The sequence below is a fragment of the Lactuca saligna genome, chromosome 4 (genome assembly GCF_052625555.1).
Source record: "Lactuca saligna cultivar CGN05327 chromosome 4, ASM5262555v1, whole genome shotgun sequence".
NCBI classification, from domain to species: domain Eukaryota; kingdom Viridiplantae; phylum Streptophyta; class Magnoliopsida; order Asterales; family Asteraceae; genus Lactuca; species Lactuca saligna.
The window spans coordinates 55,991,011-56,005,362 of NC_136420.1; the positions used below are offsets into that span (position 1 = coordinate 55,991,011).

Genomic DNA, 14,352 nt, shown 5'->3' on the forward strand with positions numbered 1-14,352 from the left:
CGCCCAGCATACTCATTTACAACATTTTCCACTCAAGGGCTAAACTTGACAATTTGGTAAAGAAGAATGGTTAAATGGATGTACCTGAATTTCAGGATGTTACAGTAGAGTTTAATGAATTATAGGAAAAAATGATAAAGTTGTATGGATTGTAGAAAGATGATGTGACAATCCACTGAATAAGTTCAATGCATTATAGATGCTCTTGAAACATCTAGAACCAAACATACTAAACTAAACTTATAAATCATTCGATCAAATTGATGAACACCCTGGTTTCAAGATGTAATAAATTTGTTTTTGATATGCTATGATGTTTTCTTTGGGTGGTTTTGCCATATGCAAATAGAACCGGTTTTAGTTTACAAAATTCTTCTGCTTCTGCTTCTATTTAAGAACATTTCAAATATATTTAACCAATAACTCTATATTTATTTGGACCAAAAAATAAGTAGAGAGATATGAAAAATGAAAAAGAAAAAAAAAAGAAGTATAAATCATATAAACATTGATTTTCACCAAGAGAACCGCCCCACAAAATCAAAGTTACAACAGCAGATGGAGTGGTATCATCTTCATCAAAAAAATTATGTGCTTGTTGAATGGATATATAATTACAGGTTCCGAGTTATGTATATACTTGTTTTTGGTTAAAAAAGAAAAAAGAAAAATAAATTATGGATCATGAGTAGGACCAACATCACTTGTGGAACCAATCCCAACCTGCAACCATGAAGATGAACTCCCACTGACGTTACTCATGTCTTTCAACTCACTGAGTTTAGCCAACTTCACCTTACTATCGGCTTCATCATCCTCCATTGTCGTTGTTGCTTCTTTTTCAAGGTTGCTTGTGTTTTTTTGATCATCTTGTTGATCACCGGTTCTGTTTTGATCTTTTCCATCTCCATCTGTAACATTCTCATGATCTACGTTCCATGAATGTAGATTGATCTCTGTAGAAACTTCTAATCTCAGCCGATCTCTTCTTAATCCGGCAATGTCATCCGCCGGAGCTGGGAGGTTGAGATCGAGGGCTTTGGATTTGTTAAGTATTTGTGAAGGTAATGCCAATGCTCTTCGATGGAGTTGCTCAATATGTTCATGGAAGTTAAACTTTGCTAAAGAAGTCGTATCAGACATGTTAGATGTAAGCCAATGACACCTCTTGTGTCCGCCTAGCGCCTGACCGGAGGCAAAAATCCGATTACAAATCGAGCATTTGTGTACTTTGGATTTCCTTCTTGCGGCTCCGACCAACGGTGCTGGGACAGGAGTCGCTGCGCTTGGACCTTGATTGATTTGGTAGCTCGAGATTGGCTTTGGTGAAGGAAACAGTTGGTCGTGCGTGATGACGTCATCATCAACAGTGGTGTCATCAAACTGATCGTTTCTTGCTGCAAAACATCCTTTTACCTTCTTGTGACTTGCCCTGTGACCACCCAATGCTTGATGAGAATTAAACACTTTTTTACATGCTTTACATTCAAACATGCCTTTAGGGGTGGTGGCTACACCTTTTGCTTTATCTATAGGTGGTGGTGGTCTTGTAAAAGGTGACAGAAACGCGGCCGTAGTAAACGTAGGGTTCCGCCGTTGCTCCTCCCTAGTCGGGGAGGCGCATGAGTCTTCCGCGTCGGTTTCCACCGGATCGACCCTAGCATTGGATAACTCCATCAGACATTTAGCTAGGGCTAGGTCTTCGTCTTCGCTAGATGGACACATTGAATTAAAGCTGCCAACTTTAGCCCTTAAAGATCGTTTTCTTTTCGACCACCCACTTGCTCCACCACCACAATCTTTCCGGCCACCGTTATGATCATCATATCCATCGTCATCGTCAGCCTCCGACTCCGGCGACGATACTAGAGACTCACCATCATCGGAGCTGCATTTCCGATGCTCAAGAAACGATTTCCATGACAAGAATTCTTTCCCGCAATTTTCACAAACCCGACAACTTTTTAAACGATTTGGGTTTGTTCTTAATGCATACATTCTCTTGTTTCCTTGCTTATCTTCCCAATCGCTGGGCGGATCGTCATCGTCAAGATTCCCCGTATCGTCCCCAATACCATGAGCTCTCATATGGCCGCCTAATGCTCTTCCACACATGAAACCCTTCTTACATATTCGACAAAAATGCTTGAAATTCGTGTGTTGATCATCAGCACTTGCCATGAAGAACGAAGAGAAGGAAGAGAGAGAAAAACATAGAGACAATAAACAAAGGAGAAAAAAAGGGGATCGAAGTGAGCAAAAGAATTGAGGGTGGAGTTATGTTCTTGTAGTTGAAGTTGTTGTAAAGTTGTATGGTGAAAAGAAGGTTGGTCCTGGTTTTTAGTTAGAGTAATGGTTTGTGGTATGAGAGAGAGAACGAGAGAGAATGGAGTGTGAGTTGAGTGTGTGTGACAAGTGGAAGGAGGGTATGATTTTCAGAGACTTTTTCTACCACTCATATTTTGTAGTGGTAGTGGTGGCGCCGCCGTTCTAACCATATGTACGGAGAGCGAGGAAATAGGGCATTTCACACCCTCCTTTATCCATCGGGAAACTTTTAATGAAGCCCCTCATAACCAATCATCAATCCATATTAAACTCTTAATCTATTTTAACAACCATTCTTACCCCTTTTTTAACAAATAATTACTTTTATGAACCACTACCAAGTTACACATGCCAGATGCCACTCTCTTATGTTGAAGAGGGTTATTTGGACCAAAAGAGGGTGGTTGATATAAGGCTATATGGAATGGTTACGCATGCTTTGGGAATATATGTGATGCCACGTAGATATTGATGGAGTTTCACACCCAAACCACCGGGGATGGGGGCGGTGTTCACCGGTGGTTAGGTGGTGAAGGTGCAAAAAGAAGAGAGAGATAAAGAGTAGAAATGTGAGGGATCAATCAAAAGCCACGTCTTCTTCCGTTTTCAGGGCCACGCCACACCCAAACCACCGGGGCTGGGGACGGTGTGCACGCATCCTTAGCCCCTCCAGCTCAGCAAATCACGCGTGGATCATTATCCATTCCTGATAGCCTAAGGGTTATGGTCATAAAAATGATAATTGAGAACTCTTAGATTTGATTTTAAGCCATATATAATTTTTAATTATATCTATAAAATTTCATTTTTTTATGTTTTATTACATCATTATAGTGAATTTCAACCTCTTCTGACGGCCACCATTGGTTTTTATTATCAAGTCTTGATAGGTTGTATCTAAGATATATAAAACAACAATGTCACAATAAATAAATAAATTCTATGAGATCAGATGTCAAAGAGGACACTCATAAGGTGTTGAAATTCACTCTAATAATGTAGGGAAACTTAGAAAAAAGTTAGAAGAAATTACTAAAACGGTCCATATAGTTATGCATTTTTTAATCATCTCTTGTCGTTTGAATTTGTACAAGGTTCCACTTGCAAATTGTGTACCATATGTAATTTTGGCTCTATAGTAAAACTTGTATCGATAAATCTCATAGAAAACAAGAAGTATTTCTATTAAGCCACAATAAAAAAATAAAACATGAAATATTATTCTGAGAACTTTTTTAGAGATAAATATCAACATTGAGACAAAAATGACACAAAACATACTAAGACTAAATTGGCCAAAACATATTTAGACAACTAACAACATTGAAAAAAAAAAGCAAATTATAAAGTCAAAATGACACTAAACATAACATCAAGTATAACATCTCATGAGTGCTACATCAAAAGTCATTAACCATAAACATTGAGAAAAAATAACATTGTTTAGGCATAAAGCCATTGACACAAAGAAGAAAAAAATTTAATATGAGAACATAAGCAACAATTATCAATGACTAGGTTTATTTTCTGGCCCAATTATGCTTCCACGTGCAAATGTTCCAAGATTCTCTTACAATTTCTTGAATTATTCCCAAAGTTGTTACATTTTGAGCATTTACTTGACCTACCTTGTCTTGATAACTCGCAATTCTTCACCATATCCTCACCATCATAGTTTCTGAAGTTTGTCAACTCCCTTCGTTTTCTTATTTTTAGTCCTTATATACTTTTATAGTGATAAGATACATGTGAAAAATGGTTAGGCATTATGATTGGGCCACATAATCATGTCATTGATTGATTAACCAAAAAACCATACATGTCTAGCTTTCAGGTTTACCATCACCTGCTTTGTTCTTCCCCAAATCCCATATTATGGCCATCGTAAGTTTGAATGGTAACGTAGTTACTTCCCACATTCTGCAAAAGCATTAGGCTACTCGGTATGGGGGCTTCTTCACGCGTTTTGGGCTGAGGTGGCGCCCTCTCCCACGCATGAACACCGCCCCCAAGTCCGGTGGGCTGCGTGTGGCGTGAGGCAGAAGACGGACGAAGATGAGCTATTTGATTGACCAATAAATTTCCGAACATTACAATCAACCGTTATATCCATTAACAAAAAAAAAACTTTTTTTTTTTTTTTTCAAATTCTCTATATATACATCCACTTTATTCACAATTTCCACTAAACCACACCCACATTTTTTCAAAACAAACACACACATCAAACCAAAAAATGGATAATTTTTCACCTCCAATTTTTTCGTCTTCCGATGATAACGATTCCGATGACAATTTTATTTTGTATACGTTGTTATCCGCGGTACGAGACGTGGTACGTGAGAGGGGCAAATAAACTTTTAAATAATTATTTTGTTACATTTAAAAACAAAAACAATGTTTGTTATTTTAAATAATTACATTGATAGAAATTAAAATGTTAAGCAAATAAACTTTTTAAAATTAATTAATTATAACAACAACTATAAATATCATTAAATCATATATGATATTTATTTTTACTCATGATTAACATGTATGTAGAGGCAATTGAGATAATTAAGATTATAGAATTTTAAAAGTTATCTACATTATTATATAGTTCAAAACAAACAATGTTTATACCAACTTATAATAAATTTATGATATAAGAGCTAACAACAACATCACTGATATATTTTAAAAAACATATATTTTTAAAGATTTCAAATATATTATTGCATTCTGCGTAGCACGCGGGTATTCGCCTAATATATATATATATATATATATATATATATATATATATATATATATATATATATATATATATATATATATATTATAAAGAAAACATTTTTCCTTTCACCACATTCATTTGAAAATCCCATGCATTTTTCCTTTCACCACATTCATTTGAAACTCCCATGACGTTTCAATTTCTTTTTAATAATAATTATAACTTGGTTAATAAGGTTAAATAAATATCAAATCTAAAGTGTAATCAAATACAAACTAAAATTCAATAATAAAATAATATGTTTACTTCTACTTATAAAGTTATGTTTTTTTAACTTTAACATAATCTATACTTAATTTATTAGTTTTAGTATATTGTTTGATGTAAACCATTATCATTTTAAAGATATAAATTTGGAACAATTTGTATAAAATATTTAAATTATTAATTTGAATATAACATTACATGGACAACTTAAATATACATTTTAGTTTAACTCAAAACAACCCAAAGAATATTTTATAAATAGTTTAAAGTGATTAACTCTGTTGTATTTCTAATAATGATTATAAGTTAGTTAATAAGTTTATATAAATATCAAACATAAAGTGTAATCATAAATATACTAAATTTTAATTTTAAAATAATATATTTACTTATACTTATAAAGTTATGGTTTTAACTTTTAACATATTATAATTAATTTAATATGTTATTATGTGTAAACCATTATCAGTTTAAAGCTGCAACTTTAGAATAGTTTGAACAAAATATTTAAATTATTAATTTAAGTATAACATTACAATGTTACCTTAAATACTAATTCCAATTCCACTTAAAAAATCAAAGAATATTTTGTAAATAGTTAAAAGTGATAAATTGTAGTGATAAATATAAAAACTAAATTGTAATATCATTTTAACTAAAATATTTCTTTCCTAAAGATATTTTTATAACCGTTAAAAGATTTTCAAATAAGAAGCTTAAAATAACTTATAATAACAATATATTTAAAAATAACTCTATATAAATGAATATATTGTTGCATTTAAAATAAAAAAAATAATGTTTGATGTTTAAATAATTATAATGATAGAAATTAAAACATTAATCAAATGAATTTTAAAAAATAATAAACAATAAAAACTATAAATAACATTAAACTATATATTGTATTTAATTTTATTCATGTATAACTCGCGGATAAAAGTCATTCAAACGATTGATATTATGTAAATACATTATATATATATATATATATATATATATATATATATATATATATATATATATATATATATATATATATATTATCATACAATTCCAAATAATCAATATATTATGTCAATTTAGTATACAAATTATTATATCAAATTTCATAACAACATTATTGCTATATTTAAATATATATATATATATATATATATATATATATATATATATATATATATATATATATATATAGATATATATACACATTTGTAAAGACTTCAACTATATAAATGTTTTCGTGCAACGCGCGGACATCCGCCTATTATGTTATAAAGCTAACATATTTCCTCTTCACCACATTTATTTGAAACTCCTATGACTTTTCAATTTTTTTAATAATGATTATAAGTTTCTTAATAAGGTTAAATAAATATCAAATTTAAAGTGTAATCATTTATAAACTAAATTTTAATATTAAAATAATATATTTATTTTTATTTATAAAGTTATATTTTTTTAACTTTTAACATACTATACTTAATTTATTAGATTTAATATATTGTTGGATGTAAACCATTATCATATTAAAGATACAATTTTGGAACAATTTTTATAGAATACTTAAATTATTAATTTAAATATAACATTATAGTGTCAACTTAAATATAAGTTTTAGTTTAACTTAAACAACCCAAAATATATTTTGTAAATAGTTCAAAGTGATAAATTGTTGTGTATTTATAATAATAATTATAAGTTGGTTAATAAGGTTAAATAAATATCAAACCTAAAGTGTAATCATAAATTAACTAAATTTCAATTTTAAAATAATATATTTACTTGTACTTATAAAGTTATGTCTTTAAATTTTAAAGATATTATACTTAATTTGTTAGATTGAAAATAGTGCTGTATGTAAACCATTATAGTTTAAAGCAATAACTTTTGAACAGTTTGGATAAAATATTTAAATTGTTAATTTAAATATAACATTACAGTGTCAACATAAATATAAATTTTAGTTCCACTGAAAAAACCAAACAATATTTTGTAAATAGTTAAAAGTAATAAATGCAAAAACTAAATTGTAGTCTCAATTTAACTAAAATATTTCCTAAAAATATTTTTATAATCGTTAAAAGCTTTCAAATAAGTATCTTAAAATAACTTACAATAACAATAGTTAAAAATAACTCTATCTAAATGATTATATTATTACCTTTAAAATCAAAAATCAATGTTTGATGTTTTAAATAATTATAATGATAGAAATTAAAACATTAAGCAAATAAATTTTAAAAAAATAATTAACAATAACAACCACGATAAATAACAGTAAACCATATATTATATTTAATTTTATCCATTTGTAACTCGCGGAGAGAAGTAATTCAAATGATTGAGATTATGCAGTTATAATAGATGTATATATTATATTATAATTTAAAATAATCAATATATTATATAAATTTAGTATACGAATTATTGTATCAAATTTAACAACAACGTTATTGTTATATTAAAAAACATATACTTGTAAATACTTCAACTATATAGGTGTTTTTGTACAACGCTCGAGCATTCGTCTAGTATACTTATAAAAGAGGTATTTTACTTGCACCAAATGAATTTGAAACATCCATGACTTTTCAATGTCTTTCTAATAATTATTATAAATTGGTTAATAATGTTAAATTAATGTAAAAACTAAATTTTAATCATAAATTAACTAAACTACAATATTAAAATATCATATTTTACTTCTATTTATAAAATCATGACTTTATCTTTTTAAAATATTATAGTTAACTTATTAGTTTAAATATGTTGTCGTATGTGGCCAATTTTCATTTTAAAATCACAATTGTTGTATAATTTATGATATTTTGCAAAATAGTTAAATTATTAATTTCAATATACTATTAAAAGGTTAATTTAAATCAAAATTTCAGATAAACTTGAAAAAAATCGAGAGACTATTTTATAAATAGTTAAAAGTTATAAATTATAGTGTTAAACCTAAATTGTAATGCTAAATTAATGAAAAAACCATGAAACTATTTTGTATAATTATTAAGATTTTTCAAAAAGGTATCTTAAAAATAACTTACAATAAGAATAATTAAAAGTAATAAAATATAAATAATTATAATATTATCTTTAAAAACAAAAAAAAAGTTTGTTATTTTAAATAATTACAATCAAAGAAACTAACAATGTTCATCAAATAATTTTTTTAAAAATTAAATTTCTGAAAGCAAATTAAAAAATTAAGAGCTTTCAAATACATTATTTTAAATAACTTACAATAACAATAGTTAAAATTAACACTACATACAAAAATTATATTGTTACATTTAAAAACAAAAACAATGTTTGATGTTTTAAATAATTACAATGATAGAAATTAAAATCTTAAGAAAATAAACTTTTTAAAATTAATTAATTATAACAACAACTATAAATATTATTAAACCATATATTAACGTATCATTCCGCTGACTGCTCGTATTCACGCCCCCGTTTAACTGCCACTCGGGGATGTAGTTGTAGATACGTTAGTCTTAGTGGGTTGTTGGCTCCACTTGTTATCTCATTCTACGACATGCATAATTAAGGAACTTGATTTCATTAATACACGTAAGGTTAAAGTGTATGAATAGGTCATTATGTCGGGATAGCGTCTTATATACAAAATGCATGTTGAATAAGACTAAATGATCACTATAACTATATATTCCAACAAATAATTTCTATAATACTTATTAATCTCAACAATATTCTTTAATTTTAATTAGAGAAGTTTCTTGGGAAAAATAAAAAGGATAAACATGTAAAATTTTGGTGTTCTACACCTTTAGGTCATGTTTGATGAAAATGGTCAATATGGATGATATGAGGAGGGGAGATCGTTTAAAAAGAAAGATAGGGCTTTGTATGAGATTAGACTTGAAGGATTTTGAGATTATCGATAAGATAACTTTACATAGAAGGCTATGGAGGCTTAATTAGAATCATGACAATAGAATAATGTGTAGACTAGGTAATAAATTCATTTCAAGTATTTAGAGAGGTGGGTGTGGGTAACGTCCACACGAGTTACGAGGCAAAAAAAACAAAAAAAACGCCGTTACCAAATGTGATGGTGGGTGGTAACGGGAAGTAACGCAAAAGTCTTTAACATGTAATAACGGGAGGGAGGGGCGGTGTTCATTGGCGTTATCACGTGTTATGAGGCACAATTTCGTTTAGTTGTTGTCTCACTCTTGTCCCATATTATTGTTGATATTTACATTCCCATATTGCTTCAATTTATTTACAGTTTTATGACTTGTATTGTGTTGTTATTTAGACGTATAGGAACGGTTTGATCTTTAATAGCAAAGTGAAAAACCCTTCTCTTCTTGTTTTTTATGTCAAAGCTTAGGGTTTTTGTGGATTAAAAATAGAGCTAAGCGGGAGAGATCTTTGTCTTGGAACTCATGGGTTGATAACTGTCACACCCCAAAACCATTGAACGGCGGAAACGTTTTGGATCGGAGGACGTCATGTACAATATCACAACAATGAAAAGTAGTAAACAAGCAACAACATCATCCATTGCATTAATAATATAATTATTGTACAAGTGTGTTCTGTTAAATTATAATAGACACTAAAGCATAAATCAAAATGAAAGATGAGTCTTGAACGAGCTCCATCTTCTCTAAACCTTGCATCCGTACCTGTCTATTAATGACCTGAGGATAAAAGTAATTTTGAAAGCGAGTATCAACTTTGAAGCTGGTGAGATCATAAGTATTTTAGTGTCTTAATTTGTATGTATATGAATTGTAAGTATTGAAAATGTATGTAAAACAACTGTAAATGTTTGAAAAACTCTAGAAATCCCTATGATTCCTACTATTATAACATGGAGTCTTCTACCAAGACTTAACTGATCTATATGTAGCCTTCTACCAAGGCATCTAGTGTTTGTGTGTGTCTCTTGTAAGAGTGTGTATTTTCCCTAGTCTGACTATCATTAACCAAAAATATAGTTTCTACATTACCGTGCATCGTGTGAATGTTCACGAAGTGAATGTAATGGGAAAATGAAATAGTATTATGGTGTAGTGTCGAACTACAACCGTACCAATTACCTTAAGTCTAGGGTAATTCTTCTAAGTACTGTAGCATTTGTAATAAATAACTACATCGGTACTCAACTACCTTATTTGAGGGATAAGGTATAATGTGACGGCTAAATCCCAGGATGGACGCTCCCCTGTCAAAGGGATTTTGGGACCTTTACACGCCCATGCATATATGCATGCCGTGACACATCCACATTACTATGATCATGTATACCCGATATAACTATCACAATTGCGTTGTGATTCATCAGTATAGTTAGATCCTGAACTTGTTCCATGCTATAGCACCTAGTGATGTTTGTCCTATCAAAGTATATGTAACCACACTCATGTAAATGTATATATGTAAACGTACTCATGTAAGTGTAATCATGTAAAACATATCTATGTAACAATATAGTAATGCACTGTAATGTTCTGCGTGTGCTAGCTGTAACCTGTGTTCTCTCTCTGTCTAGCATGTATAGTAATGTACTGTGTGTACTAGCTGTAATGTATGTTCTCTCTACCTAGCAAGTATTGACTCATGAATGAACTGACTTATTGTATGATATCGCGTTCTAGTAATAGTTCTAGTATCTTCCTAAACTACCCCTATGGTAGTTTACTAGTAATCTAACTGGTATGTATGGACATGGATGTATACCTTGCTACCCAAGGGCATTGAATGAACTGGAAGGACCTTTATGACTATATATGTACACATGATATATAACTAATATTTAAATGACCTTCGGATGGGTACCCGATATCCCACCAGACCACATCTCAAGCGCGAAAAGGAAATAGGGTGGATAGCCTTCCTAACTCTTTTAAATATTCCTCATATAAATATACATATATAGGCATGAAATTTATAATATAAAAGCATAAAGTAAGTTTTGTAAAACCTTTGAACATAATTATTATCTATGAAAAGATTGACTTGTTGTCAATCTAGAAAACGATTTGAAGGCATGGGTTTGATAAAACAGTTTAGTATAAAGAACACTTGTTTGAAACACAATTGTAAATGAGTTTGAAATGAAACATACGGAGTAAAATGTACAGTGTAATGAGGAGTTTTAAACACGAAAAGTGTTTATGAAAAACATTTGAAGTAAACTGTTTGGTAAAACGGCTAATGAATAGCCAATCATTTGAATGCTGCTTACTAATCACATGTGATTGATATAGTAACTAGCATGATTCTACTTGTATCCCCTCCCATAAAACATTTAAAAACAGTTAAAACGTTGATTAAGGGGTATGAACTCACCTGTTGTGGGTGATACAGATGAAATGAAGAGGTAGGACTGCTAGGTGTCGAGTGAAGACTTTCGACACACACAATGGTCCTAATTTCATATGAAGACATATGTATATAAACAATTAGTGATTATAACACTAATTAAACATGTATGAACATCCTAATGCGAGGAAAACACTTTTGGTCAAGTGCTAGGAGGCTAATGGGTTGCAACAAAGGGGTGCAAGACCTCATATGGAAGTTTATGGTCAATAGACCAAGTGTGTTGGAGTTTACGGCCCAGGGGAGTAAAATCCTGGCCGTAAACTCTCTATAAGGCCCCTAAATGAAGCTTAACATTATTACAACTCAAGTGGTGAAGTGCTTCTAGGCTTAAACAAGTGTTTGGGTGGGTCTAAGGCCTTAAAATGGCCTTGCTTGATGTTCACGGCCTTGGGACCACTCCCCCATGAGTTTATGGCCGTAAACTCATGGTAAGGAGTACCATTTGATGTTTTGAGGTCCCAAACACTTCAAGGATATGATCTATGTTGGGTTCTAGGCATAAGGAAGGAGTTAGGGTGTCATTTGTCCCATTTATAGGGGTTTACGGCCCAAGAACTTGTCTTGGCCGTAAATTCCTTTATCCTTGTGTTTCCTTATGTTTTCTAGGTTATAAACACATTAGGGTACATGTCTAAGTTAGTCTCTTGGCTTAAAGAAGGCTTTTAGGGCATTTTGGCACATGAAAATGGAGTTCACAGCCCAAGAACTTCCTTGGCCGTGAACTCACTTTCACCCTTGATTCTTAATTGTTTTGTGGTCTAAAAATTGTAACGGTAGCTTCTAGATTCATTTCCAAGGCTTTGAGGGACATTGGGCACACTTTGGCCCTTAAAAAGGAGTTTACTCTCCAAGTGTTCTTGGGCGGTAAACTCCCAAATCTTGGGGTTTTGATCCGATTTTTGGTGTTATAAAACACAATCTAAGCTATATAATATAACTAGATAGAAGTACTCATGATTTGGGATAAAAAAACCCGAAGATCTGTGAGAGAGAATTCAGCTTTTATTTAATTGGAAATGCAACTAATGAATGAATATGGTTCAGATTTCTATATATAGTCCTGAAATTTTTGGCAGAAAATATTTTATTCCCGGAATGAACTCTAATATCATAGAGTATTGGAATAACAGTGTTGCACAAAACCCTAGTGCATCCATTCTCCTGATATCTCCTTAAGTGCTAAACCTGAAATACTCAAACTTATACCCAAAGTCTGAAATTTCACTGTAACTGTTCTAACTTCTATTGGCTTGATATGGTTTGTTCAAAATGGAAATTTCAGGTTGTCACATCATCCCCCTGTTAAAGGGAATTTCATCCCGAAATTAGAATTTAGATAAGGAAGTAGGTATGAATGATCGAGTCGTGAGGTGGAAACTTCCTAATCGATTGGTTCTGGCGCTCCTAAGTGAAATTGGGTTCTCGATTGGTATCCCAACGAACCTTCACTATCTGGCGACGACGTTGCTTCGTTTGCTTGACCTCTCGGTCGAGGGTCACTACAGTTCTAATAGGAAGGTGAGGATCTCGACGAGTCGACTTACAAGAGTCCTAATGGAAAGGTATGGTTTCACGATCGAGACGCGAAGAGTAGAATGTATGTTACTGAGTTCGCGGAGTAGATCTAGTCTGAGAGTTATAGGACCGATTCTGGTAAGAATCTCGGAGGTCCTATCTATCTTGGATTTAGCTTTCCACGCTTTACGTAGCGTATTAAGCCGTTCCCAGAGTGAGACTTCCTAAAGAATTTGGTCTGTCACTTGGAATTGCCAAGGTTTCTTTTTCTTGCTTAACCTCCCAGACAAGGGCCATCCTTTGCTGGGTCAAGTCGTAAGGGTTTCTGTAATTTGAGAGGAGTTCTGAATGGCATATGATAGTAGGTCTGTAAGACCTAGAATTTGGCGAATGATTGTCGGCGTTTCTGGTTTCGACAAATTCTCAACGGTTTTGACACATTGTAAGAGTACTCAAAATTTCCCGCATCACTAACAGTGTGTCATAGAAATTTGACTCTTCAATTTCAAAACTCGTGCCTAGGGAACTTTGCGAAAAGTACCTCTGAAGGTAATGTTCCCATGGGTTCCTTCTTACTACGAGGGTAGATAAGTAAGTTACTACATGGAGTAATGACGAACTGATCCAAGTAAGAAAGACGGACCCTATTCATTAAACTCATGTAAGTCATTACATGGTGTAATGATGAACTGATCCAAGTAAGAAAGACGGACCCTTTAAGTACATATTGAAATTTTAAAAAAGGATAACGTAATTTACAAAAAACTTATAATTAAGATATATATTACAACACGATAACATATGCCATTAAACTTGTAGTTAACCTATATATTACAATAATAATCTAATAAAAACCAACAAGTGACAGTACAATTATTTATTTATTTAATATTTATTTAAAAGTATGTATTTGTAATATTTTTATAAATGCATGTATAATATTTAGTTATAAGTTTATTATAAAAGTAATCGTTTGTATTTAATATTAATGTAATGAAAAAAAAATATAGATTATATATTTGTTAAAACTAAATTAGTAGAGGGGTGTGTTTGACAATCTATGTAACACCTATTCTAGGTATTATCTGATTTAGTTAATTTAAGGGTTTTTGGTGCATGGACTCGGCGAGTAGGGGCATTAATCATGG

General features: G+C 31.3%; 1 protein-coding gene across 1 annotated transcript; it reads right to left on the bottom strand.

Moving 5' to 3' along the window:
* Window positions 1–601: 601 nt before the first annotated feature.
* On the bottom strand, window positions 602–2,237 carry LOC145038524 (zinc finger protein ZAT9-like). The gene has a single exon (XM_078986861.1). It carries the CDS (start codon window positions 2,179–2,181, stop codon window positions 676–678), a length of 1,506 nt encoding a protein of 501 aa, XP_078842987.1. The 5' UTR covers window positions 2,182–2,237; the 3' UTR covers window positions 602–675.
* Between the last annotated feature and the right edge of the window lie 12,115 nt (window positions 2,238–14,352).

Bases quoted from the DNA above. Each gene is read 5' to 3' on its own strand.
- LOC145038524 (XM_078986861.1), bottom strand. From the start codon at position 2,181: ATGGCAAGTGCTGATGATCAACACACGAATTTCAAGCATTTTTGTCGA.